General features: G+C 55.0%; 1 protein-coding gene across 1 annotated transcript; it reads left to right on the forward strand.

The window, feature by feature from the left end:
* Positions 1 to 1,584: 1,584 nt before the first annotated feature.
* ALDH5A1 (aldehyde dehydrogenase 5 family member A1) lies at positions 1,585 to 27,921 on the forward strand. The gene is made up of 10 exons (XM_078604831.1): positions 1,585 to 1,990; positions 7,132 to 7,215; positions 7,362 to 7,532; positions 10,344 to 10,460; positions 11,960 to 12,103; positions 12,430 to 12,573; positions 12,928 to 13,086; positions 14,654 to 14,823; positions 16,391 to 16,449; positions 17,110 to 27,921. Exons 1-10 carry the CDS (start codon positions 1,694 to 1,696, stop codon positions 17,325 to 17,327), a joined length of 1,563 nt encoding a protein of 520 aa, XP_078460957.1. The 5' UTR covers positions 1,585 to 1,693; the 3' UTR covers positions 17,328 to 27,921.
* The last annotated feature ends 5 nt before the right edge of the window (positions 27,922 to 27,926 follow it).

The following is a 27,926-nucleotide window of genomic DNA, read 5'->3' on the forward strand; positions in this document are numbered from 1 at the left end:
CGTAAAACAGTTTTTTTACACATTCTATTCGCCACTAGGCCTTCTAGGAGTCCAATGCATTCCTGCGGAGGGAGCTGGTAGTAACGTTGGGTTGCTCAATGGCCAGGGTCAACGGTGGCGTGGTGTATTCCGCAAATATGGCCGACTGTGAGGGCGGGCACAAGCCGGCGTAAGTAGGTTAAACGTTGAGTTTTATAAGGGCACCACGGGGTGACCAGCCACTCCCCACACAGCCCCACCCCTCCCACCCCCCACCCAGCCCCACCCTCCCCACCTAGCCCCTCCCCACCCTCCCCACGCAGCCCTTCCCCACCCTCCCCTCTCCACCCAGCCCCACCCCTCCCATTTTTGGATCCACGACGGACGGACGGACACAATAATCCTCTGTGGGCTGGTGGAACCAGGTGGTTCCTACCAGTACAAATAGTTCAACACAATCAACACTCTTAGACCTGTTTAAACATTCAGGAACTCATCAGCAGTCAGGCTCGCTCCAATCAATGCTGGTGAACTGCCCAGATGTTTGTCGTCTTGGACCAACTTCTGTTAGACTTGGACTCGAGTACGTGCATCACCGCCAAAAAGACAAAGATCCCCCGTATAGCCTGAACAGACTGTTGGGGCAAGTGCTGTAAGCGAGTGGGTGGCCAGCATCACGCCCGACTGCCTTTGTCTCCCCAAGTGGCGATGTTTACACACCGCACCGGGTACTCATCTGAGACATTGCTTTTATAGCTTTATTTTGGTGATTTCGAAAACGTTTTGGTTTAGCCATATTTGTTTGTTGTAGTACAGAGTTAGACTGATAACCTTAATCTAAATTGTCTTATGGTTGTTATTGTTTGACTTGCATCCCACTGGGATTTTTGTACACAGCGTTGATATTCGGTGCTTTTTCTGGAAGATTTTGCTGTTTTTTTCCTGGATTTTTCTGTTTGCGCGCAGTCACTTTAAGATGTTTCTTGTTCATGTTTTTGTTTGTTGCGGTTGCACCCGATTCAAGAGCCGAATGGTTCACTATATACTAAATACATGAAACTGAAAACTGAAACCGACTCGACCCAGGGGAGACCCAGGACCGACATCACCACCGATACCCCCACCATTCGCCACTAAGTGACAGTAATGTCACAACGGCGCCTGTGCGAGGCTAGGTGCACTTTGAGGCTGCCACATGAAGTGTCGAAGGCTCGCTGCTGACTGGAGATCTCGGGACAGACCCAGCAGGTGCCATGAGTTGGCTGACAGATGACCGGCAGATGCCCCACCAGCTGTACCCCCCCCCCCCCCCGACTGCGCAAACTTGCTGCATTTTACCCGCCCGGCTCTCCGCTCGTTGTTGTGAGCAGCGTCGCCCCTCTGCCCTCCGTCGTTGCCGGAGGGCGCCTGCCTCCGACTGCCCCAGTAGCAGCGTCCTTCACGAGCCTCCCGTCTCCTCCACAGAGGCCGATCTTGAACACCGCTGGTGGCAATCTTCAAATAATCCACCCCCCCCCCTCACACGCACCACGTGCCTCACTCCCAACCAATTGCGTGCAAGCAGCGCATATATAAGGACCCCCACCCTCCCCCCCCCATCAGTCCCACACGGCAGAGAGCAACTGAGGACACGATTTGTTGTCGAGTTTCGGCAGCGGCTAAAACATCGCTCCTCGCAATTTGAAATTAATAAAGCCAATTACACCGATTTGCAATGCTCAAATCCGGCGTTCGGCTCGGTCTCTGGACGGCGAAGCGACCGGCCGTAGCAAAAATCGACTTGACCCGGGACCCCGGGTCGGGCCTACGGTGCTACGCGCGGCTCCTGCGGGAAGAGGCGCACGTCGGCGGGCAGTGGGTTCCATCCGAGGGCGGCGCCTCGTTCGAGGTGGACGACCCAGCCACGGGGCGACGCGTGGCGCGGGTGGCCGACTGCGGGGTGGTGGAGGCGACGCGGGCCGTGGAGGCGGCTCACACAGCGTTCCACACGTGGAAGAAAACCACGGCCAAGGTTGGGTGATGTTGTGTGTGTGTGGTGGTGAGTGGTGTGTGTAGTTGGAGGCAGTCGCCCTCACAACAACAACGGAGGGCGGAGGAGCGACGCTCACAACAACGAGCGGAGCGTCGGGTGGATAAAACACAGCTAGTTGGCACAGTAGGGGGGCACAGGTGGTGCATCAGCCAGTCATCTCGGTCGTCTCAGTCAGTCGACCCGTGGCACTTGCTGGGTCTGCCCCGTGACCTACTGCCGGCGGGCGTTCGACACTTCACGTGGCCTCAAGGTGCACCTAGCCTGGCACAAGCGTCGTGGTGATGTCACCGCCACTTAGTGGCGAATGGCGGTTGTTGTTGTTGTTGTGTGCGCGTGCGTGATGAGTGTAGGGTCGGTGATGCGTTGTGCATGTTGATGGGTGTATGTGATGTGTGTTTGTGTATTGAGGTGTGTGTTCATGTGGTGAGCGTGTGATGGTTGTGGAGTGTGTAGGGGTGTGGTGTTGCCTGAGTTCATGTGAGCTTACCAGTTAATATGCAACATTAACCCAACGTTGCACGTGTACTGGTGGTGCGGTGTGTACATGTACTTGTGAGTACTGTATTGTGGGGAGCGGTGGTGCAGCGGTTAGCGCTACGCTGCGCTATGAACCCAGCGACCCGGGTTCGATTCCCGCTCCCAGGGACGATTATCTGAGCCGGTCCCGGGCCTTCCCTAGGTCGACTCGGCCTCAAATGAGTACCTGTCGCGGTGTGTAAACATCACCACCGGGGAGACAAAGGCGGTCGGGCGTGGTGCTGGCCACCCACCCCTTCGTGTACCGTTCCTGCCTTTATAGGTGCTCGCTAACAGCACTTGCCCCTACAGTATGTTAAGGCTACACGGGGGAACTTTGTCTTTGTGAGTACTGTATGCATGCGTTTTAGATGTGTGCGACGTGATGATAGGTGTAGGGGAGCATGCGTGTCAGTCGATACGCATACACATTCCTGTGCACAATCGTACAAATGGTTGATAAACATGTATGCACTCCATGTACACATGGAAGCACTCAGAGAAAGCACACATACCGTAGCATATGCAGTTGCACTTGGATGACACTTATACAAATGGCAACAGACAAAGACCCTCCTATAGTTTCGATTTAAAGCTTTCGTGACTGCAGGGATTCATCTTCTTGGTTCTTTCGGTAAAGTCACGTAGAAGGGAAATAATAAAATAAGATTGGAGAGTATATTTAGTATATTGATGATACTAATGTAGTTTAGATTTTAGTTTTTTACGTGGAGGTTTAGCTGCTGCAGCTCCTTACTATTAAAATTCCTTCCCTGTATTACTGCTAACCCTACTCCCTCCCTTTGATGCTGCTAATCCAGCATACTGCATAATGCACGGGCTTTGAAACCCCCCCCCACCTCCTACGCATTCCACAAGTAGTGACTAATCCCATATCTACATTTCCCATAAATATGCTTAATTCCTCTTGATATGCAAATTCCTTTGTCAAGGCGCCCTTCCCCCTCCAACCCAGCTTAAATATACGCTGCCAAGCCTGGTGGTGTTCATTCAGATGCTGTCTTTCCGACAGACCTGTTCTTCACCTGAGGACGGCTGCTTGCGTTGTGGCCGAAACGTCGTGAGAATTATTTTATTTTATTATGTTTTATTTTTATTATTTTATTATTTCCCTTCTACGTGACTTTACCGAAAGAACCAAGTAGATGAACCCTCCTATAGTCTTTCGCAGGCTGTTGGCAATCACGTGCGGACGGCCATAAGGGAACATGCCCGTCCAGAGCACGTCCGCCGCGGAGATGGAGCTATGAAAATCATCCCTCGTGCATGGCGAGACCGTGACATGGCGATGGCTTGGTGGTGATGGTGGGCGTGTGGATGCCTTCATCCAGCAGTGGATGGATCATGGCTGACGATGACGATGACATGCATGCTCACGCATGTAAACTGTGCAAGGAGGTGGGGTGGGGGGGTTAAGGAATGAGCAAAGAGGTGACTGCACATCTCTGAATGACATACGGTAACACTGTGGCCTTAAACATAAAGGGTTAATACAATTATGTAATGCCCTGTGTGGTGCTAATATTCACAGCACATGCGGGGGTGGGGAACCTTTTTTTCTGCCAAGTGCCATTTGGATATTTATAAAACCATACCAAATTATCAACTTAAAAATTTGCCTGTTATATTTGGTCAAACATTTAAACACATTCCTGCGGAGGGAGCTGGTAGGAACGTTGGGTTGCTCAGTCAATGGCCAGGGTCAACGGCGGCGTGGTGTATTCCGCAAATATGCCCGACTGTGAGGGCGGGCACAAGCCGGCGTGAGTAGGTTAAACGTTGAGTTTTATAAGGGCACCACGGGGTGACCAGCCCCTCCCCACCCAGCCCCACCTCCCCACCCAGCCCCTCCCCACCCAGCCCCTCCCTGCACGACGGACGAACGGACACAATAATCCCCTGTGGGCTGGTGTAACCAGGAGGTTCCAACCAGTATTAACTCACCCCTAATGCGATGGCTGGAACAGACCAAATGATTTCGCGGGCCTTACACGGCCCGCGGGTTCGACGTTCCCGTCGTCATAGAGACCAGAGCAATGTTGCTGCCCGCCTAGACCAACCCGCACTGACAAGCGTGGTGAAGTATGGTCGAACAACCGTCACGACCCGCATAAGCTTGGTGAGACGCTCATCCAGCAGTGGACTGAAAAATGTCCGTACGTGTGTATGTTGAACTTCTTACGCACCGTACGTAGCCAACCGTGCTAATCGGAGGTGCGGGGGAAGGACAACAAGCGGTACATGTGCTCCACATGCCTCTCGTACCAAGCGAAACCCGAGAGCGTTCTTGTTGGTTTGGTGTGCCAGTGGTCTGCTCGCCTGGTTAGCGTTTCAGTTTGGGGTCAGAGTTTTGTTTTGAGCAAAGGTTAAGTACATGTGCATGTTCAAAAAAAATTTACGTGTATGGTAGATGATCTTGCCCTATAAGCCCGGCGACCCGAATTAGATTCCTGACGATGGTCAACACCAGGGACGATTATCTGAACCGGTCCTAGGCATCCCCTAGATGGCCTAGATCAATGCATCCTCAAATGAGTACCTGGTGCGACGTGTCAAACATTGCTATTAGAAGATAAAGGTGTGGTATTTTCCAACCACCTCGTGTGCCTTGCTGGACTTGATAGGTGCGGTGTGAAAGAAGTTCAACATACATAGGGTGCTCGTTAACAGCCCTTGCCCCAACAGTCTTCTAAGGCTATACGCGGGGGATCTTTGTTCGTAGAATCATAGGCATGTCATAAACAAGCCTTTCCTCCCACGCTATGAGTCCATGATTATAAACATCTTTTCCCCAAATTATATCCCGATTGTGTTTATGGGTGTCACGTTACGAGATGTAGAACCCACGTGCGGAAATCTCAGAGGTGCAACACCTTCATTGTTTGAGAACGGACCACGTAAGTAGATTTCACAGACCTACATCTCAGATCCCTATAAGTTGACCTCTGGTTTATAGGGAAGGGGGGAGGAGCATTACTTTCCCAACCATTCTGCTGCCAAGAGTAATGTTCGTCGAATGACCGTCTCTTGTGGGTGCGTGGTGTCACCCTTCCCGTGTTAGCCAATGATGTAAGATGCTCTGGTTAATTCTATAACTTCTCTACATGGTCAGCCTGGGTTTCATGTGTTGCCAGCTCAGCAGGTTTTCTCCCCCATAGCTAGCTTGCGCTGTTAATTCTTAACCCAGTATTTATCTCCAATTCCACGGGCCCGGTCACCCGATGTGGTGCCGAATGTGGGCGAAATGTTTGCGTGCCAAACGAATGACGCATCCATCCGTAGGCTTTCTGACGCAGCCATTATGGACCGACCCCATAGGGGGGAACAACACAGACCCCGACCCAGAAAGCTTTGACCTCAGTGGTGCTAGCTCAGCGTTTCTGACACAGCCATGGAGAGTGTGGAGTTACCAGAGAAAATCAACCAAGAATACATGGGGTAAAACTCAAAGCTCTACACAGATGGAAACAAAAATCCATTCCTGTATTGTTGTCCTGACCACATCACAGGCAAAAAAGATACAACACCTTGTAATCCTGGGCTGTCTCTCATCCAAGTACTCTACTAACCAGACTAAATCCTGCTTGGCGTTCGAGCTCCAGCTAGATCTAATGCATTCGGGAAGAATTTGGTTGTAAGAAAATCATCATCATCCCTGGGTAATCTACTGCTGGATGAAGGCCTTACCAAGCCTCCATCACCTCTCATGACCCTGTGATGTAACAATCCAGCTGGCATCACGTGTAGGAAAATATATTGCTTTGAACAACATTCATTTTGCCGAAGTTATTGTTAGCTGTGTCAGTGCACTCCATTCAAGTGCTAATGTTGTGGGTGGCTTGAGTGTTTTATGTGGCTGCGTGCACAGATTTGCAATTGGTAAATGCTGGAAGCTGGGTTTGTGAGGTTGTGTTTGCAAGTGTGGAGTCTGTTCCAAAGTGGAGACGTTCTCCGTCATGTGACTGGTTACTTGCAAATCATTGTCGTCATTCGTCCTGATTTATTCACTGCTAAATGAAAGCCTCCACAACACTGTTGCCATGTCTCACAGCCCTGCGACTTCACGATGTCAGCGTTCCATCTTCGCAGCGGTTGCCTTCTCCATCTCGGCGTGTTCCCTCCTCGGTAGTGAATGGGGTCAGCTGCAGACTCCTGTCACACATTACCCCCCGCCCCCCCTAACCGGACTCGATGGTGGACTCTGGGCCCTCCCTCCACGCTGTTGCTGATGAAGCTGCTGTCGCCTGGCACTGCAAGATGAGCCTACAATAATTATTGTTGTAGTGCTCAAACAAAGCACATATTTGACAACGCATGTAACACGCACAGTGCACAACAGCAGCAAGCCCCCATTCGCCACAGAGTGGCGGTGACGATCACACGGCGCTTGTGCAAAGCCATGTGCACTTTGAGGCCTTGACACACCTTTGGTACCAGCCTTTGGCAAGTCAACTTGGCTCCACATCCTCCCGAACAGCATCAGCACCATCTCTTCTGCACGGTGGCCACGCAGAGCCCACACCCTGTGCCCACACACAATGCGTGTAACACACGCTATCATTGTCACCCCGTCCCGCACACAGGAGCGAGGGGCTCTGCTCAAGAGATGGTACGAGGTCATCCTGCAGAACCGCCAGGAGCTGGCGCAGCTCATCACAGCTGAGAGCGTGAGTCGTGGTCCTCCCCGTGTCTCCTCTCACCTCCCCGTGGCTCCCCGTGGCTCCCCGTGTCTCCTCTCCATCTCCCCGTGCCTCTCCGCATGTCCTCTCACCTCCCTGTGCCTCCGCGCGCTTCTTTCCTGCGCGTGCGTCAGGGCAAGCCGCAGCAGGAGTCTCTGGGGGAGGTGTCGTATGGCGCGGCATTCCTCGAGTGGTTCGGCGAGGAGGCGCGACGCGCGTACGGACAGATCATCCCCTCGGCTGCGCCCGACCGCCGCATGTTCTCCATCTACCAGCCCGTCGGTGTCGCCGCCATGATCACTCCAGTGAGCCCGCGTCGCTAACCGCCACCACGGGCCGCTAGCCCGGGCCTCTACTCCTCACAGCTAGCCTGGGCCTGTACTCCTCTAGCCTGGGTCTCTACTCCTCTAGCCTGGGCCACTACTCCTCTAGCCTGGGTCTCTACTCCTCACAGCTAGCCTGGGTCTCTACTCCTCTAGCCTGGGCCACTACTCCTCTAGCCTGGGCCACTACTCCTCTAGCCTGGGCCTCTACTCCTCTAGCCTGGGTCTCTACTCCTCTAGCCTGGGTCTCTACTCCTCACAGCTAGCCTGGGCCACTACTCCTCTAGCCTGGGTCTCTACTCCTCTAACCTGGGTCTCTACTCCTCACAACTAGCCTGGGCCTCTACTCCTCTAGCCTGGGTCTCTACTCCTCTAGCCTGGGTCTCTACTCCTCACAGCTAGCCTGGGCCTCTACTCCTCTAGCCTGGGCCTCTACTCCTCACAGCTAGCCTGGGCCTCTACTCCTCTAGCCTGGGTCTCTACTCCTCACAGCTAGCCTGGGCCTCTACTCCTCTAGCCTGGGTCTCTACTCCTCACAGCTAGCCTGGGCCTCTACTCCTCTAGCCTGGGTCTCTACTCCTCACAGCTAGCCTGGGTCTCTACTCCTCACAGCTAGCCTGGGCCTCTACTCCTCTAGCCTGGGCCTCTACTCCTCTAGCCTGGGTCTCTACTCCTCACAGCTAGCCTGGGTCTCTACTCCTCACAGCGAGCCTGGGTCTCTACTCCTCACAGCTAGCCTGGGCCTCTACTCCTCTAGCCTGGGCCTCTACTCCTCTAGCCTGGGTCTCTACTCCTCTAGCCTGGGCCTCTACTCCTCTAGCCTGGGCCTCTACTCCTCTAGCCTGGGCCTCTACTCCTCTAGCCTGGGCCTCTACTCCTCTAGCCTGGGTCTCTACTCCTCTAGCCTGGGTCTCTACTCCTCTAGCCTGGGCCTCTACTCCTCTAGCCTGGGTCTCTACTCCTCTAGCCTGGGCCTCTACTCCTCTAGCCTGGGTCTCTACTCCTCTAGCCTGGGCCTCTACTCCTCTAGCCTGGGCCTCTACTCCTCTAGCCTGGGTCTCTACTCCTCTAGCCTGGGCCTCTACTCCTCACAGTTAGCCTGGGCATCTACTCCTCTAGCCTGGGCCTCTACTCCTCTAGCCTGGGCATCTACTCCTCTAGCCTGGGTCTCTACTCCTCTAGCCTGGGCCTCTACTCCTCTAGCCTGGGTCTCTACTCCTCACAGCTAGCCTGGGCCTCTACTCCTCAGCTAGCCTGGGCCTCTACTCCTCACAGCTAGCCAGGGCCTCTACTCCTCTAGCCTGGGCCTCTACTCCTCACAGCGAGCCTGGGTCTCTACTCTTCTAGCCAGGGCCTCTACTCCTCACAGCTAGCCTGGGCCTCTACTCCTCACAGCTAGCCTGGGCTGCTCTGACTCATCAGCTAGCGCAGGCTGCTAACCCAAGAGTACAAGTGATGAAATAGGTTCGCAGATAATACATCTCCTTGATGGTGCTGCCTCTCCACATCATAAAGAGTAGTTCTACTCAACCCAGAGGCCCTAGGGCCTACTCGTACACCGCCCCTGTACCCGGTGCGGTGTACGCATACATCGGCGCTGGGGAGTCAAATGGCCTGGAAAACCACCCCCTCATGTGCCATGCCGGCCTTCATGCTCGCTAGCAGCACTCTCCCCAACAGTCTGTTACCATTGGTGGTGTGGGGTGATCTTTGTATGCGAGTACATGTGAATGGGTGTGTGGGTACGTTTTTTGGAGGTAGTCATCCTCTAATAACAAGGGAGGGCATAGGAGCGACGCTAAAATGCATAAAGTTGGCACAGTAGGGAGCGCAGGTGGTGCATCTGCCAGTCATCTCAGTCGGTCAACGCATGGCACCTGGGTCTGTCTCGTGACCTCATGTCAGCGAGCACGACACTTGACGTGGCTTCCGAGTGCACCTAGCCTGGCACAAGCGCCGTGGGGACGTCACCGCCACCCTAGTGGCGAATTGCGGCTCTTAATGTTGACGAGTTGCATGAGTGTTTCATTATGCGTGTTTGCACTCATTTTTCCATGCGAGTTTACATGTGTGTGTGTGTGTGCAGGTAGGTTTGTGCGTAACCATGATATTCGCATCGTGGAAGGAATGCACTGTATGTCCCTGCTGCTATATATATATGCTGCCCACCTTCATCCCAGCACTGACCAGCGCTGGGATGGTGGTGAATTGGTCTGTGCTTGACACGGCAGCCTTCTGGGGTAAACACCGAGTGAGATTGTGCAATAGCGCTCAGCATAATTGCGTGCATCTGTGGGCATCATTTCATGTGTCTGCATGTGTGTTTACGTGTGTCTGCCCCCCGTGTGTCTGCGTGTGTTCAATTCCTGCTCGTGGCCAACACCAGTGATGATTTTCTGAATCGGTCCTGGGTCTTCCCGAGGTCGACTCGGCCTCAAATGAGTGCCTGGTACAGCGATTAAAAAAAACATCGAGGCAGACCAAGCCGAACAGGCATGGTGCTGGCCACCCACCCACCCTTACGTACCGTTCCAGCCTTCATAGGTGTTGGTTAAAAGCACTTGTCCCAAAAGCCTGTTAAGGCTATACAGGGGATCTTTGTCTTTGTTTGCGTGTCTGCGTGTGTGTGTGCGAGTGTGTCTGCGTCTATCTTTGTGTCTCTGTGTCTGCGTGTGTTTCTGCTTGTTTATCTGTGTGTGCATGTCTGCGCGCGTGTATCTGCCATGTGCGTGTTTGCCTCTGTCTCTGTGCGTGTGTCTGCTTGTGTCTTTGTGCGTGCGCGCGTCTGTGCAGTGGAACTTTCCCGTGGCGATGATCACACGGAAGGTGGGCGCTGCGCTCGCCGCGGGCTGCACGGCCGTGGTGAAGCCGGCGGAGGACACACCGCTCAGCGCCCTCGCGCTCGCACAGGTGCCGCTCGTCCACACTGCGCGCCAGAGGTCGCAAACGGGTTTTGATTCCGTACCCGGCCGCACCAGGGTCGCAAACGGGTACCCGTACCCGTACCCGGCCGTACCCATACCCGTACCCGGCCGGGTAGCCGGGTATCGGGTAGGGTACGGGTATCGGGTATCCGGTTGCGACCTCTGCCGCGTGCCGCTCGTCCACCCCGTAACCGTCGCGTCCTTTCCCACCATTTGTAACGCGCCACAACATGAGTTTACAAAAAGAACGCACGGAACGCAACGCGCGAGAATAATTTGGAGAGAAGAAGAGGCGTGAGAGTGACGGAAGTGACGACGCCGATGTGTGGCGCGATGAGAGGATGAGGCAGTGAACACTCCCGACGACCGGAGCTATGACAGGGTCTCTGTGCGAGTCTGCATCCCTGTGTGATTCTGGGTCTCTGTAGAAAGAGTGGGAGGAGGAGGAGGGGGGGGGGGATCGTACGATAAGACCAAGGCGGCTATCCAGGCTGGTCGAGCCGGCGTGTGAGCGCTTTGTAACGGAGAATCCGAATCGGAATCTTTATACTGGAGGAATCAAATGAGCTATGAAGCTCGTTTTCACAAATGTCCAGTTGGGGTGGGTCAAGAAAATCAGGTCGGCCTGCGTCTAAGAGCGTTGTCCACAACATGGTAGGTATTGAAGAAATCAGGGCAGGCCATTTGAAGCCACAGGCCGACATCCACATTATCAATATTCCAGCAACCCGCACTGACCCGAGTAGTGACGGCTTAGACGGCCCTCATGATTTCCGTGAAGGCATTGGGAGTCCTTCGTCCGGCAGTGGATTGAGAACGGCTCAAGCGGAGTGGTGAGTGCACCACACTACGAACCCAGCGACCGAGTTCGATTTCATTCTCGCAGCAAACGTCGGCGGCGAATACTTCGATCAGTCCTGGGCTTCCCCGAGGTCGACTCGGCCTGAAATGAGAGACAAAGGTGGCCGGGCGTGATGCTGGCTACATCGCCGCCTCGTGCATCGTGGCAGCCATCGCAGGTGTTCAATTAACAGCACTTGCCTAAACCACCAGTGTGGGCTCCACGGGAGATTTTTATACTTTTGTACATATATATATGTGTGTGTTTGTCATTTGGCACAGTAGGGGGCACAGGTGGTGCATCTGCCAGTCATATCAGTCAGTCAACCCATGGCACCTTGGTCTGTCGCGTGACCTCTTGCCAGCAGCGAGCCTTCGACACGTCACGTGGCCTCGGTGCACCTGGCCTGGCACAGGCGCCGTGGTGACATCACCGCCGCTTAGCGGCGAATGGCAGGTGCTGTTGTTGTTGTGTCAATCCCGTGACCTCCCACCGGCAACGAGCCTTGCCCACCTCCACGTGACGGCTCTCAAAGTGTGCGCCTGGCACAAGCAAGCGTAGCGGCGTCACTGCCACTCGGTGGCGAATGTCGGCTGTTGTTTATTTGTTTGTTGTTTGCTGCTGCTGCGTGTTGGGTCACCCAGCTCGCCGTGGAGGCCGGGTTACCCCCGGGCGTGCTCAACGTGGTGCCTTGCTCGCGTGGCAACGTGGCGGCCGTGGGCGAGCTCCTGTGCACCCACCCCTTCGTCTCTAAGATCTCCTTCACGGGCTCCACCGCCACCGGCAAGGTGCCACCGCCACGACCACCGCCACCACCACCACGCGCGTGCGCGCCGCGTGTGATGCGGTCGTGCTCGTTGCACACAAAGTGCTTGCCACGAATGAACCACGATACGTTGGAGCATACACATCACGCTCTTTGTGTTTAGTTTGTGGTTCTTCCCCCGCACACCTCCGATTAGCACATTTGGCTACGTACGATGCGAAAGAAGTTCAACATACGTTTGAACGGTCGTGAACGCATCGTGCGGGTGGTTGGGCAGGCCTCGTGCTGTATTACGTGGTCTTGCGCGTCGCATCCAGAGCTTCGCGACATCCGTCGTCCCCGCGCCAGGTGCTGATGGCGCATTCCGTGGGCACGGTGAAGCGCGTGTCCATGGAGCTGGGCGGCCACGCACCGTTCATCGTCTTCGAGAGCGCCGATCTGGACGCAGCCGTGCGCGGCCTCCTCACCTCCAAGTTCCGCTTCTGTGGACAGGTGGGGTGGGGCCACCGGGGGGGAGATGCGGGGACACGCACTGGTGGGGGGGGGGGGCAGATACAGGGAGATGCGGGGACATGCACGGGGGGGGGGGGGGTAGTGGGGGGGATACAAGGAGGGGATACAGGGAGACAATTCACTCACTCACTCGCTCACCTACCCACTCTCATAACCCTACTCGTACATTCGCTCAAAAATCATGCACCCACTCGTTCACACTCCCACTCTCTCGCCTGCTTATTCATTCACTCACCCCCACACTCACTCCCTTGATCACTTGTTAATTCATACACATCTTCGCACATTCACGCTGTAATCCGTGTGTGCGCCCATTTTTGTGCGCGCGTGCAGACGTGCGTGTGCCCTAACCACATGCTGGTGCAGGAGAGCGTGCACGACGCGTTTGTGTCGCGCCTCGCCCATGCTGTGTCGACGCAGCTCCGCGTGGGGCCCGGCACGGACACGGGGAACACGCTGGGGCCACTCATCAACGAGCGCGCCCTCCAGAAGGTGAGGGGGGGGGGGCCTCCTTCGTCCCCGCCCGTCCGTCCGCCCGCGAGCGTGTGTCTTTGTGAGTGTGTGGGGAGCCTAGCGACCCGAGTTTGATTCCCGCTCATGGCCACCAACACCGGTGACGATTATCTGAACCAGGCCTGGGCCTCTCCTTGGTGGACTCTGCCTCAAATGGGTACCTGGTGCGATGCGTAAAGATCGCCACTCGGAAAACAAAGGCGGCTGGGCGTGGTGGTGGCCACCCGCCCCCTCGTTTGCCGTACCGGCCTTCATAGGTGCTCGACCTGTGTGTGTGTGTTCTAGCCTGTGTGTGTGTGTGCGACCCGTGGCACCTGGGTCTGCCCCGTGACCTCCTGCCAGCGGGCGTTCGACACTTCACGTGGCCTCAAGGTGCACATGGCCTGGCACAAGCGTTGTGGTGACGTCACCGCCACTTAGTGGCGAATGGCGGTTGTTGTTGTTGTGTGTACGCGACTTGTGTGTGTGTGTACGCGACTTGTGTGTGTGTGTACGCGACTTGTGTGTGTGTGTACGCAACCTGTGTGTGTGTGTGTGTGCTCACAACAACCTGTGTGTGTGTACACAACCTGTGTGTGTGTGCGCAACCTGTGTGTGTGTGCGCAACCTGTGTGTGTGTGTACGTAACCTGTGTGTGTGTACGCAACCTGTGTGTGTGTGTGTGTACGCAACCTGTGTGTGTACGCAACCTGTGTGTGTGTGTGTGTACGCAACCTGTGTGTGTGTGCGCACACGCAACCTGTGTGTGTGTGCGCACAACCCGTGTGTGTGTGTGTGTGTGTACGCAACCCGTGTGTGTGTGTGTACGCAACCCGTGTGTGTGTGTGTACGCAACCCGTGTGTGTGTGTGTGTGTGTGTACACAACCCGTGTGTGTGTGTACGCAACCTGTGTGTGTACGCAACCTGTGTGTGTGTGCGCAACCTGTGTGTGTGTGCGCATAACCCGTGTGTGTGTACGCAACCTGTGTGTGTGTGTGCGCGCACGCAACCCGTGTGTGTGTGTGTGTGTACGCAACCTGTGTGTGTACGCAACCTGTGTGTGTCTACGCAACCTGTGTGTGTGTACGCAACCTGTGTGTGTGTACGCAACCTGTGTGTGTGTGCACGCAACCTGTGTGTGTGTGTGTGTGTGCGCACGCAACCTGTGTGTGTGTACGCATGCAACCCGTGTGTGTGTGCGCACGCAACCCGTGTGTGTGTGCGCACGCAACCCGTGTGTGTGTGCGCACGCAACCCGTGTGTGTGTGTACGCAACCTGTGTGTGTGTACGCAACCCGTGCGTGTGTGCGCACAACCCGTGCGTGTGTGTGTACGCAACCTGTGTGTGTGTACGCACAACCCGTGTGTGTGTGTGTACGCAACCTGTGTGTGTGTGTACACAACCCGTGTGTGTGTGTGTACGCAACCCGTGTGTGTGTGTGTGTACGCAACCCGTGTGTGTGTACGCAACCCGTGTGTGTGTGTGTGTACGCAACCCGTGTGTGTGTGTGTGTACGCAACCCGTGTGTGTGTGCACAACCCGTGTGTGTGTGTGTGTATGCGCAGGTGGAGCGGCATGTGGTGGATGCGGTCTCGCAGGGCGCGCGTGTCGTGGTGGGCGGTGCGCGCCACGCGCTCGGAGGGAGCTTCTTCCAGCCCACGGTGCTCACCGACGTGACTCCCAGCATGCTGTGCGCTCGCGAGGAGACCTTCGGGCCCCTGGCTCCCGTCATCAAGTAAAGCCGCCCCCCCTCCACTTGACCTCGCCCTTGATCTTCACCCTGATAATGAGCAGATGCCTCCGAATGAAACCTTCACTCTGACCTTGACTCCCAAGTATTATCATACCTAATTGCTGCGTGGTTCAGTTGGTAATGTTTGTATACATGTGTAAATACGACTTGGACGCACTTGTCTTGAGATGGTTTCTTTCGATTTAAAGCTTTCGCGACTGCAGGGATCCATCTTCTTGGTTCTTTCGGTAAAGTCACGAAGAAGGGAAATAATAAAATAATACAAATAAAACATAATAAAATAATTCTCACGACGTTTCGGCCACAACGCAAGCAGCCGTCCTCGGGTGAAGACCATTCAGACGCTGTCTCCCCGACAGACCTGGTCTTCACCTGAGGACGGCTGCTTGCGTTGTGGCCGAAACGTCGTGAGAATGATTTTATTCTGTTTTATTTTTATTATTTTATTATTTCCCTTCTCCGTGACTTTACCGAAAGAACCAAGAAGATGGTTTCTTTATTAAGGAGTCACGTGCTCGCACTCGGACAGGCGGAGACCCTCCACTGCAACATCCCCGAGTCTCCCACGCATCTCCCCCTTGTATACGGTCCCAGGCCACGCCCCCATTCCGGAACCTTCTCGCTGGTCCTAGACCGCTCGCTCCACCGGCAGACGACTGTCCTCTTCCGTCCTCTGGCCACGCTGCTGTTCTCAATCATTCCCGTAGCCACCAGTCCGCTCGCACTGCAAGCTGACTCCCCCGGTCATTACCTCCCGTGGCCACCAGTCCACTCGCACTGCAGACTGACTCCCCTGTCATTACCTCCCGTGGCCACCAGTCCACTCGCACTGCAAGCTGACTCCCCCGGTCATTACCTCCCGTGGCCACCAGTCCACTCGCACTGCAGACTGACTCCCCTGTCATTACCTCCCGTGGCCACCAGTCCACTCGCACTGCAAGCTGACTTCCCTGTCATTACCTCCCGTGGCCACCAGTCCACTCGCACTGCAAGCTGACTTCCCCGGTCATTACCGCCCGTGGCCACTAGTCTACTCACACCGAAGGTTGACTCGACTGTCATTACATATGTATGTATGTTGAACATACTCTTAGTTTTTTTGGTAAAGTCACGTAGGTAGAAAATTAAAGTAAAATTGTAAAAAATAATTAAATATATAAAATTATACTAGATAAATAAATAATTATACGCCCTGTGACGGTCCCACCTGATGACGGAGACTTGTGTTGCCTCCGAAACGTCGTGATTTAAAAAAAAAAATATTTATTAGTTTATTAATACTTTATTATTATTTTATTTTTATTACTTTAAATTTCATTTTCTACCTACGTGACTTTACCGAAAAAACTAAGAGTATGAATCCTTGCAGTCACGGAAGCTTCAAATCTAGAATTATGTTGAACATCTTTCGCACCCATACATAGCCAACCGTGCTAATCGGAGGTGATGCCCCAGGTCACCGTTGCTCTGCCGGCACATGACGACCAAGTGCTCGGTAGCTCTCGGACCTGCCCATTATGAACCTCGACGACGTTTGTGTCTTTGCCAGGTTCAAGACTGAAGAGGAGGCGGTTGCTCTTGCGAATTCCACAACCATGGGGCTGGCTGGTGAGGAAAGGACACACGCACCCATGTGTAGACACGCACAAAGACAAAGATCCCCCGTGTAGTATTCGACAGGCTGTTGGGCCAAGTGCTGTTAACGAGCAGCTACGAAGACCCACGCTGCACACGAGGGGGAGGTGTGGCCACCTTTTACTCCAGTACTCATTGAAGGCGAGGTAGGCCTAGGATCGGTTAAGATATTCAACATTAATGTCAACCAGAAGCAGGAATCATTTGGGTCACCGGGTTCGTAGCGCAGTGCGCTAACTACTGCGCCACCATTCTCCGCGAGCACACAACAACACCAACAATAACAGTCGCCATTGACCACTGAGTGACGACGATGTCACCGCTGCGCTTGTGCCATGCTATAGATGCACCTTGAAGCTATCACTTGAAGTGTGGAAGCCTCCGCTTCTTGCAGGAAGATATGGGGACAGACCCAGGCGCTCACGGGTTGGCCGACTTAATGTGGTCTGTAAATATCAGCACTGGGGAGACAAAGCCAGCCGGGCATTGTGTTAGCCACTCACGCAATCACGAGGCATGCCAGCTGCTGGCATAGGGTGCTACTCGCCAACACCACTTGCTCCAACAGTCTGTTAACACGATACGGGGGATCTTTGTCTTTGACCCCCCCCGTCCCCCCCGTCACGCCGGCAGGCTACTTCTTCTCGCGGGACGTGGCGCAGGTGTGGCGCGTGAGCGAGGCGCTCGAGGTGGGCATGGTGGGCGCCAACGAGGGCCTCCTGTCAGCCGTCGAGGCCCCGTTTGGCGGCATCAAGCAGTCTGGCCTGGGCCGCGAGGGTGCCCAGCAGGGCATGCTGGAGTACATGCACGTCAAGTACGTGTGCCTCGGAGGCCTGGGAGGGGGGCTCTAGAGAGAGAGAGAGAGAGGGAGAGAGGGTCGGGGACGGAGTCAAGGCGAGAGAGTGAGAGGAAGGAGGAGCAGGGGAAGGAAGGGCGCCACGGTGGCGAGTTGTTAACTCCCTCGCCCGGTATGCAGGAGGACGCGAGTTTGATCTTGACCCTGATGATGCCTGTATATTTATAGTTTGCGGTGTCTCTCCCTCTCTCCTTGGCCGCATGGATTTTGCTCCGGGCCTTCCGTCTTTTTCCCCCCTACACATTTAGATTTAATGTACATTTAGAGTATTCGGTTACTATAAATTTTCACGCGATACGCCACTTGGTTGAGCGGTCATTTGTTACCACGTCGCTTCTGACAAACTGCAGTGTGCCTCACCTGGTGGTTGTGGTTCTAGCCACAACCTCCCCGTTGTTTCACAGTATTGGGAGAGAGAAGGGGAGGAGGAGAAGCAGAGAGAGAAGAGAGATTGAGTCGGTGGATCAAAGTCTACGTATTTAACATTGCGCCCTTCTCAATAAAATTGTCACGTATCGATTCACATCTAATTTAACAACATTACATCGATACAATTTTAGTTATGCAAAACAATAAGTAGTACACACATTAGTTCAAAATATTCAAGAGATTATGAATTCGTCTTTTGCCTGATTTTAAAAACTGCAACGCATTCCTGATCCAGATTCATGGTGCACTGCACATGAACAGAATTGCGACCAGCATGCTGCAATATTGAACACCTTACACGCTGCATCGTGAACAACCCTACACACTGCACCTTAAACGCCCTCCATGCAGAGACACGAGACCACAACACTGGACTGGGCATCCTCAAACTTGGACTACGAACCCATAAGCCTCAATTAACAACCCAATAAACTCTCTGCTAAACCGGACGTATCCATCCCGCGCTAATTGGAGGCGCGCCTGCCATGGAACAAGGCTCAAAGGCCACTTCACACAAAGTTGACATAAAACAAAACATTTGCGCAAACAGACTTAAAAACGTTTCGAAAATAAACAGACGTACAGAGAGAGAGAGATGGGAAGTGTAAATAAAGTACTTGTAATAATCGTGCGATGCCAGGATTGAATCGAAAGGATACGTTGTTATTATTATATAGAAATATGCCTCAAGCCTTCAGTGTCAAAATAGCCGATGTGGGCGAAGTACTTGCTGTGACGCGATTGGGCAGAAGAGCGCCGACACAGAAAGGCCCCACCTCTCCTTTTCATTTTATTTTATTAAAAAAAATATTCCAAAATCCGCACAACATTCAACACGACTTCATTTGACCGCTTGGTCAATAATCATTCCGGACTACTAGCATCACCTCGTGGTGCGTGGCAGTCGCCCGTTCCAAGCGCAATCCCAGCTCAGATCTGACGAGATCTGGGGGACGGGTTGGTCGGTGGGAGGGGGGGCAGCGCATTCTGAGTGGTTCGTCGGGGCATTGGCCGGGCAAGACACGGGTTGAGCGAAGCGGCGTTTTAATGGGGGCGCCGCGATTTTTTTTTACAAAATGATTACAATTGCCGTGCACAGCTGTTATATCTGTCGCACTTGTGCCAATGTGAGTGATTTACGATGATTTTAGGATTAATTCTTTTGGAGAATTCTGCCACTTGATGATCTGGCCAAATTTGTGTCATCAAGACCCTTCACCAACCGACATTCTTCATTGGCGCTCTGCCCTGACAGCAGCTCCTTGACTGGCATCTTCTCCGTCCTTCTCTGTTCTCTGCCCTCCACTTCATTTCCACAAATGGATCCCTTCCTTTGGCTCGTCCAAAATCCCCAAACTCTCCGGCAGTGTGCGACACTGGTCATCCAGAGCATACAACAAATAACAACGCGACGCCCGATCCACAAACACACTCCGCTAACGCCTGACGCGGTTGTCTGGCTTGACCGCCTGAAGGTGGTTTTGTCGTTGTTGCTCTGCATCTACATCTGCCATATGAACCTCATGGCGGGACCTCGGGGTCCCATAAGCCCCCCGGCTCTCGCATGAACTGCGTTGCGACGTCATTTTATGTCTGTTGAAGGAGAAACGACACTGCGATCTATTTCTCTCGACGAGCTCTACGCGATGCGCTAGTCAAAATTGCAAAGTTTTGTTTCTTCTGCGCATTCGTCCTCGCTGCTGCGCTTGGACGATATGGCAACAGAATGATCCGTACCAGGTGGGTCGCGGCGTTTGTGTGTGCGGTGGGACGGAGTCGCCAAAAATAAACTACGATTTCGACTTCCGTTTATTCGGGACCCCGCGATCCCACCATAGGATGCATATGAAAGAAGAAGCTATTTAGCATTCCATCTTGGAATTTTACCATTCAAACCAGGCACAGCTAAACATTGTCACATGGTGTACGAGCATTGTAGCGTGCCAAATATTTGAGAATAATCTTCACAACCACGAAACAATTGCGACGTGGTTGGGGATACGATGTTTCACTTGCAACTTGCTTCAAAACATCTTCAGGACATAGCCCACGAAGTTGGGATGACCCGCTAAAACCCTCGTACGCGTGAAAATTTATATTTGACTGTGTCGGGTGGTGGAGGGTCTTGACGACACAGGTTTGGCCGGATCATAACCCGGTGTCCTAACACAAAAAATAACTGTGAATCGTTTAACATTGCTTTTTTATACCAATTGATGATATGTTTTAAGTGATGAATGAATTGGTGTAATTGTATATTTTTTTTTACCTGCATGGCTTTGTGAATGTGTTCTGTACTCGGTGTCAGATTAACCCCTCCCAACCAGGGCTGGATTTAGGATTTAGTTTGGGGGGGTCCGGGTGGAGAGGGAAATGGGAGGGCCAACACAGGATATTTGTCCAGACACCAAAAACTTAAACCGTTTGAAGTGTGTTTTTTTTGGATAAAGTAAGGACTGTATTTGTATTATCATTAAAATTTTCACTACTTTTTTTTATTGTTCGTTAACTGCCGACCTCTGCTTTCGTTCCGCTAACCCATAACCCTCGTCAGCGACGAGTAATGAGTTTGTGTACCGTATTGCCTTTTTGCGTTGAACAGAGCCCCCCCCCCTTCACCCGTGGTTTATGACGGAGTTCCCTTGCCAATGACATCTGGTGGCAGCCAGAGGTCGCAAACGGGTTTTGATTCCTTACCCGTACCCGGCCACACCAGGGTCGCAAATGGGTACGGGTACCCGTTCCCTACCCGTACCCTACCCGAAATGAGTGACAAACGGTTACTCACCAGTGACTCACGGTCTACCCGTACCCGGCCGCACTAGGGTCGCAAACAGCTACCCGTACCCGGCCGGGTACGGGTAGCTGGGTATCAGGTAGGGTACGGGTATCGGGTACCCGATTGCGACCTCTGGCGGCAGCCCAGCAGCATTTGTTTAAACAAGCCTGCCTGCCTGCCTGTCTGCCTGCCTGCCTACTGATGAATCCAAGAAGGACTAATCCGGTGCAGGTGTTTTGCTTTGCTTAATCAAACGCTGCTTTAGATGATGCTGGTCTGAAGAGCCAGTAGGCCGGCCCATGAATGAAAAACGCACGTGTTCATTCGTGCGTGCAGACAGAACGGAGTCGTGCTTTGAAGAAGGCCCATTGCCCGAAACGTCTCCTATGTATATATTTTCCTTTTAAGATAATGCAGTGTTAATGGCAAGTGGGCGTGAGTTTTGTTAACTGTGCTTGTGCACCACTGCCAACGCAGCATCAGCACCACCAGACCGTGCTCTCGCTCACACTGCTGTACGGCAACACATACCGAGTTCGTGCAAGGTGTCTTATACGTTTGTTTTAATTTCATTCTCCAATCTGCCCATGTGCTGCCCCTCCCACCGGTTCTAAATCGGTTTAAGCCAGGCGGCGATGGCTACGATTAGCACAGTTGGCGGCTACATTATGGTGTGAGAAAAAATCAACATACGTACACACGAGGTTGCCTGTAATCCTTGTATGTGTAGAGGTGTAATTGTGTATGGGAGCGGATGGCAAACAAACACAAGGGGCGTGGTTAGGGCCGTACACATAGGAGGTGGCCACACCGACGTCCGCACCTGCATCCCCCACGGGCCCCTCCCGGGGGGGCCGCGGACTATAAGAGGGGGTGAGCCGGAGGGCTCGAGGTCGAGGTATCAGCTTTAACCAGCGAAGACGGAAGACCAGCTAGAATAGGCCCCGGAGCTCCCCTGGCTCGCTGTCCTTATAAGGGCCGACCAGGGCAAGCCGGCGGCGTGGCCCCGAGAGCCCAGACTGACGAGCAGGTCTGGGAACTCAGGGGGTCGGATCCCAGCTTGACCAGGGCTGGGACAGGTAGCCTCCCCTAGCTCCCTAGTGGAGGACTTGGGCTTAGGTTAGCGGGGCTTAGATGTTGTGTCTCCCTGTTAGCCGAGTAAGGGGACGTTACCCCTTAGGTCCTGTGTATACTCGCTAACTGTATACAAGTTGTGTTAATAAATAAGTGTGCCTCCGATCCCGTCGTCAAGCCTCCTGAGTAATTACTACATCTGGTGTCAGAAGTAAAACGTCCAAAGATGGACACACGAGGGACGACACGTACCAGGGAGTCGGAGAAGGAGGACACCGCGGCCGAATCACCACCAGAGATGGCCGAGGTCGGATCGGAGCAGCCGGGGCCGAGTACACCCGCGCCGCTACGACAGGAGGGGGGGGATGCGTCGGCCGAGGGACTTCGGCTGGCTCACTCCCGCCTGGCGGAGCTGCTCTACGCCGCGGCCGCCGTGTTGGAGGAGATCACGCGGCTGGGAGCTGGAGGGGCTGCGCAGGAAGACGGCAGCAGCCGACGCACGCCAGCATTTCCCGCCACCCCGACGCGGCTCGCGGTTAAATTTCCCGCCATCACTACAGTGCGAGCAGAGGGCGGGGCCGGCCTGCGTCAGGTGACTGCTGAGGGCCAAGCACGAGCCGTGACATCATCAACGCCGGCCAGCGCGTCAACAACGGAGCGACCGGCGATGCCATGCTCACAGCCCGCCCACACTGTAACGTCGGCTGGGAACGAGGGAGCGAGATCCGCAGCCACGGACGTCGCCTTACAACAGCGACTGCCGCCTCTCAAGGAGTTCGTGGGAGCGGCTGGAGATTGGGGCGGCTTCAAAAGGCGGTTCATCGCTCATCAAGAGATGGCGAACTGGACGGACGCCGAGGCACTATGCGCGCTGCCGGCGATGCTGGACGACGACGCCCTGGCTACCCTCACCTCGGCGCCTAAGGAAAAGCGCGCCACGCTGCACCTGGCGCTGCAGCTGCTGTCAGCCGTCTATGGGCCGCCTTCGGACTGCAGGCAGCTGTTCCACGATCGGCATCGGGGCGCCAACGAATCGCCCCTGGCCTTCCGAACGGCTCTTCTGGCCCTGGCAAAGGCAGCTTTCCCGCGGATGGACGAGGAGGGAGTGGACGCCATGGTGGCTGAAAAGCTGCTGCTACTCGCCGATGAGCTGGACATCGCCGTCTTGGCTCAAGACGACGGAGAGATGTCGTCCCTGCTGGTCGCGCGCCACATCCACGGGGGCTTGCGGTCCCTGCGTCGCAAGGCTGCCAAGGGGGTGGCCGGCCATGCCATGGCGGCCACCGCCCTCCCATCAGAGGAGGTCTGCGGGGTGGAGCGGCGGGGGGAATGGAGATCGGCGGCACCGCAGGCTCGGAATGGACCGAGCCGCCAGGAGCAGCCCAGGCCATCTGGGGCGCTCACACGCTGCTACAACTGTGGCCTGCAAGGCCACGTTGCGTCAGGATGCCGGGCTCCCCGTCAGCGCGGAGCGACACCTCGTCAGGACGCCACGCCGTCTCCACCCAAGCTCCAGCAGAGAAATACGGCGAGTCGTGGCACCTCACACGTTTGGCCCATGCACACATCCGACACACACTCACGCGCTCAACTGAACAGGGTTCGAAAATCGCCGCCCATCGCGCGCGATTGTTCTGAAATGCGGCGAGCGCTCCAACCGGGTCAGTGGTCGGAGCTCGCCCATCGTGTCGTTGCTGCGTCGGCGGGATCATCGGTTGTGGTCGGTCATATTGATGGGGTAGAGGTGCGGATTTTAATTGACACAGGGGCATCGGCGACCATTATATCTGATTTGATTTATAACATCCTTCCCGTTCAAAGTCGTCCCTTGCTCCCTGTTGACGTGCCATGCTATGCTGCTAACGGGGGCTCGCTGGGCATTATTGGGCAAATCCGCGCCAAAATTTGCATTGGAGACATTAAATTATCCGGGCCTGTTTTGGTTTCCTCCTCACTCGCCGTTCCGTGCCTGTTGGGGACGGATTTCTTGGCCAAAATGCCCATCCGTATCTTGATTGACCAGGGGTGCATCGAGCTCCCATCGGGCCGACGTGTTACATTTTTGTCTTCCCCCACCACGGAGCGTCGGGCGTTTGCCACCGTGCAGGCGCTCGTGACAAAAACTGTGCGCGTACCCCCGGGGGCTCAGATGCTCGTCCCTCTTAGGTTGCGTCGGCCGTTTGCTAAAGGGGTTGCGGATCGGGGGGTCTTGTTGGGACCATCTCGGGCCGGGGTCAATGGACCCGATTTGCTAGCGGCTCAGACCATGGTGAAAGGGGATGGGGACCCCTTCATTGCAGTCCTTAATGTAGGATCGCGAACGGCCGTGGTTCCTCAAGGGACCGTGCTTGCACACGCAACGCCGGCGCCCTATGAGGAACCACTCGTGGGTCAGGTAACCACCGATCCTCCGTCGCGACCGCATTCGGACTGTGATGACGGATGGCTGGATGCACTTTGCGCGGGATCTGTGGATCTGTCCGACACGCAGCGTGCGCAGCTGCGAGTTCTCCTGAAAGAATTTGCCGACGTTTTTAGTAAACACAAATTTGATATTGGTTGTACTAAATTGCTGCGACACCATATTGACACGGGTGACAGCGCGCCAATCCGCCAAAATCCCTTTCGGCTCAGTCCCGCCGAAAAGGATCATGTCAAATCGGCTGTTGATGACATGCTAGCCGCCGATATCATTTCCCCTTCCAACAGCCCGTGGGGCGCACCGATCGTTTTGGTGAAAAAACACGACGGCTCACTGCGGTTTTGTGTCGACTTTCGGCGATTGAACAAAATTTCTGTGGCAGATGCGTACCCGCTTCCTCGAATGGATGAGTCGCTCGATGCCTTGGCGGGGGCGCGATTCTTTTCCACCCTCGATTTACTATCTGGATTCTGGCAGCTTCCTCTGGATGACGAATCAAAACCTAAAACTGCTTTTCGGACACCGCAAGGTCTCTTCCAATTTAACCGCTTGCCGATGGGCTTACATTCTGCGCCGGCAACTTTTCAGCGGTTAATGGAACTGGTCTTGGCAGGCTTACAATGGGATTCGTGTTTAATTTACTTGGACGATGTCATCGTCTTTAGCAAATCCTTCGAGGAACACCTCCAGAGGCTGCGTGCTGTTTTTCTCAAAATGCGGGCTGCCAATTTAAAATTTAAACCGCAGAAGTGCCATTTGCTCCGCGAATCGGTGCGGTATTTGGGTCACATTGTTGGGCGCTCGGGGATATCCACTGATCCCGCCAAAACGGAATGCGTCAGCTCCTGGCCGACTCCCACCTCGGTGGGAGAGGTCAGGAGTTTCATTGGGTTCGCGTCGTACTATCGACGGTTTGTGGCTGACTTCGCTACGATCGCGAAACCATTGCATGCCTTGACGTCCAAGGGAGTCAGGTTTCATTGGGGGCTGGAGGAGGAGGCTGCTTTTCACGCCCTCCGGAATGCCCTGGTGGGGGCTCCGCCGTTGAATTACCCCGACTTCTCACAACCCTTCTTGCTCGATACAGATGCAAGTAACACGGGCATCGGGGGCGTGCTGTCCCAACTCATTGGGGGCGTAGAGCATGTGGTGGCTTACGGTAGTCGGGTACTGTCTCCAGCGGAACAACGGTACTGCGTTACCCGTCGGGAATTATTGGCAATTGTTTATTTCATTCAGCAGTACCGCCCATATCTGTACGGTCGGCGTTTCACCGTCCGTACAGATCATGCGGCCCTACAGTACGCTCTGCGGGTTCAACAACCATCGGGCCAGTTGTCTCGATGGTTGGAGATTCTCCAGGACTACGACTTTGTCACCACATATCGTAAGGGCGTCCGCCACACGAACGCTGACGCCCTGTCACGGTTGCCACCCACTTCGGAGTGCGCTTGCCTCCTGGGTTCGGGGCGTTGTAGGCCCCCGAACGTCACCACCGATTCGGTCCTCGTGGCCGCCGCCGATGCGCCTTTGGCTTCGGGTCCTATCGAGCAAGAAGGGAGGGATTCGTTGCTGGGGTTGTCGGTCGCGGAATGGGGACGCCTCCAAATGGAGGACACCTCCCTCCTCGCTCTGCGCCGTCGCGCAGGGGGGGTTGGGCAGGGGGTGGCGAACATTGACTCGTGGGGGTTGTTCCAGGGTCTTTTGATGCACTGGGACGGAAAAACCCGCCGCCAGCAGCTCGTGGTGCCTGCAGCATTGAGGGGTAAGGTGGTATGGGCTGTTCATGAGCGGCTTCTGCACTTGGGGGTTCACAAGACCTTTGCCACGCTCCAGCTCGATTTCTTCTGGCCGGGCATGGCAAAGGACGTGGGGGATCTCCTGGGGTCGTGCACGCAATGCGCGCAGCGAAAGCCACCAGCTAGGGGGTCCAACCCTCCGCTGCAGTCCATAAAGGTTTCCCGGGTTAACGAGCTCGTTGCGCTAGACATACTCGGGCCATTTCCCACTACACCCAAGGGGAATAGGTATTTATTGACAGGGGTCGAATACTTCACGAGATGGCCTATGGCCTGGCCCCTGGCCAACCAGTCGGCAGCAGCCATCGCGGAGGCCTTTGTCCAGGGCTATGTCCTCGACAAAGGTGCTCCGGAACGGCTGCTTACTGACCAGGGTAAGAATTTTTCGGGAAAACTCCTCCGCGAGGTGTGCGACCTCTTGGGTACGGAGAAAATTCGGACCTCCCCGTATCACCCTCAAACTGACGGGATGGTGGAACGGCTACATCGGACCATCACGTCTATGCTGTCCCAACAGGTGTCCGAATCCCAGACAGATTGGGACCTTCGCATAGCCGGTGTGTTGCAGGCCTACAGGATGGCTCCCCATGCGGCCACCGGATTTTCCCCTTTCTTTTTAATGTATGGCCGCGAGGCTAACCCCCCTGTGATGACCCAGCTGAAGCTCGCGGCGCCTCAGGCGAAGTCTACCTTGTCCGAACACGTTAAATTTAACATCAGCAAATTGTCTGAGGCGCGGGAAGCGGCCGTGCAAAATTCTGAACTCCGCCAGAAGGCGAACGAGAGGCTTCGGCTGGGGCGGGTACATGTGTTCAAATGGAAACCAGGGGACAGGGCATGGTTGCACTGTCCCCAGGTGCCACTGGCAACCTCGTCAAAGTTGGTACGGCCGTGGCGGGGGCCAGTGGAGGTCGTACAGGTCTTACGGCCGCAATGTGTTCGCGTCAAATGGGGGAGGCGTCGGTGGTACGTGCACCCCTCAAGGTTGAAACCGTTCATTGCGCCGGCCCGTGGTTCACACACACACACGCATGGCCAAACGTGTGAGGGGTCCGCCGACTCCCCGACGTCGCTGCTCTCGCCTAACATGACATCAACTGTTCCATCTCCAGAGGCAACAGGAGTGACGGGTCCACGCCCGCCAACCCCTCCCGGAGGGGTCGGGGGTCACTCGGCAGCGACGCCAGACTCTCTTGCACCCGGACCGTCACCAACCACCACTGAGCGTGCCGGGTCGAGCCCTTGTGACGGGCCCGCCGCGAGAACGCGCGCCAAAACGCGCAGACTATTGTGAGGTCGGCCGTTGGGGGGCCCTTGCGGACAGTGGGGGAGGGGCATCCGGAGCGCGTGTATATATGTTGGGTTTGCGGAATGGGGTATTTATTCGGGAGGGTGCGCCGGGTTATTTTTTTTTCTCTTTCTTCTTCTACCTGTTCCTGTTGTTGTTGTTGTTATGACTGTTATCGTTCTTGTTAAATTTACGCGAGGCACACACGGTTTTGGGGAGGCATGCACCTTTATTCTGGTTTTGTTGCAGCCGGGGACGGCTGCGAGCTGTACAGGGGGGGGTGATGTAGAGGTGTAATTGTGTATGGGAGCGGATGGCAAACAAACACAAGGGGCGTGGTTAGGGCCGTACACATAGGAGGTGGCCACACCGACGTCCGCACCTGCATCCCCCACGGGCCCCTCCCGGGGGGGCCGCGGACTATAAGAGGGGGTGAGCCGGAGGGCTCGAGGTCGAGGTATCAGCTTTAACCAGCGAAGACGGAAGACCAGCTAGAATAGGCCCCGGAGCTCCCCTGGCTCGCTGTCCTTATAAGGGCCGACCAGGGCAAGCCGGCGGCGTGGCCCCGAGAGCCCAGACTGACGAGCAGGTCTGGGAACTCAGGGGGTCGGATCCCAGCTTGACCAGGGCTGGGACAGGTAGCCTCCCCTAGCTCCCTAGTGGAGGACTTGGGCTTAGGTTAGCGGGGCTTAGATGTTGTGTCTCCCTGTTAGCCGAGTAAGGGGACGTTACCCCTTAGGTCCTGTGTATACTCGCTAACTGTATACAAGTTGTGTTAATAAATAAGTGTGCCTCCGATCCCG

Source organism: Lampetra planeri, chromosome 23, assembly GCF_965212315.1.
Source record: "Lampetra planeri chromosome 23, kcLamPlan1.2.h2, whole genome shotgun sequence".
Classification (NCBI taxonomy): Eukaryota; Metazoa; Chordata; class Hyperoartia; order Petromyzontiformes; family Petromyzontidae; genus Lampetra; species Lampetra planeri.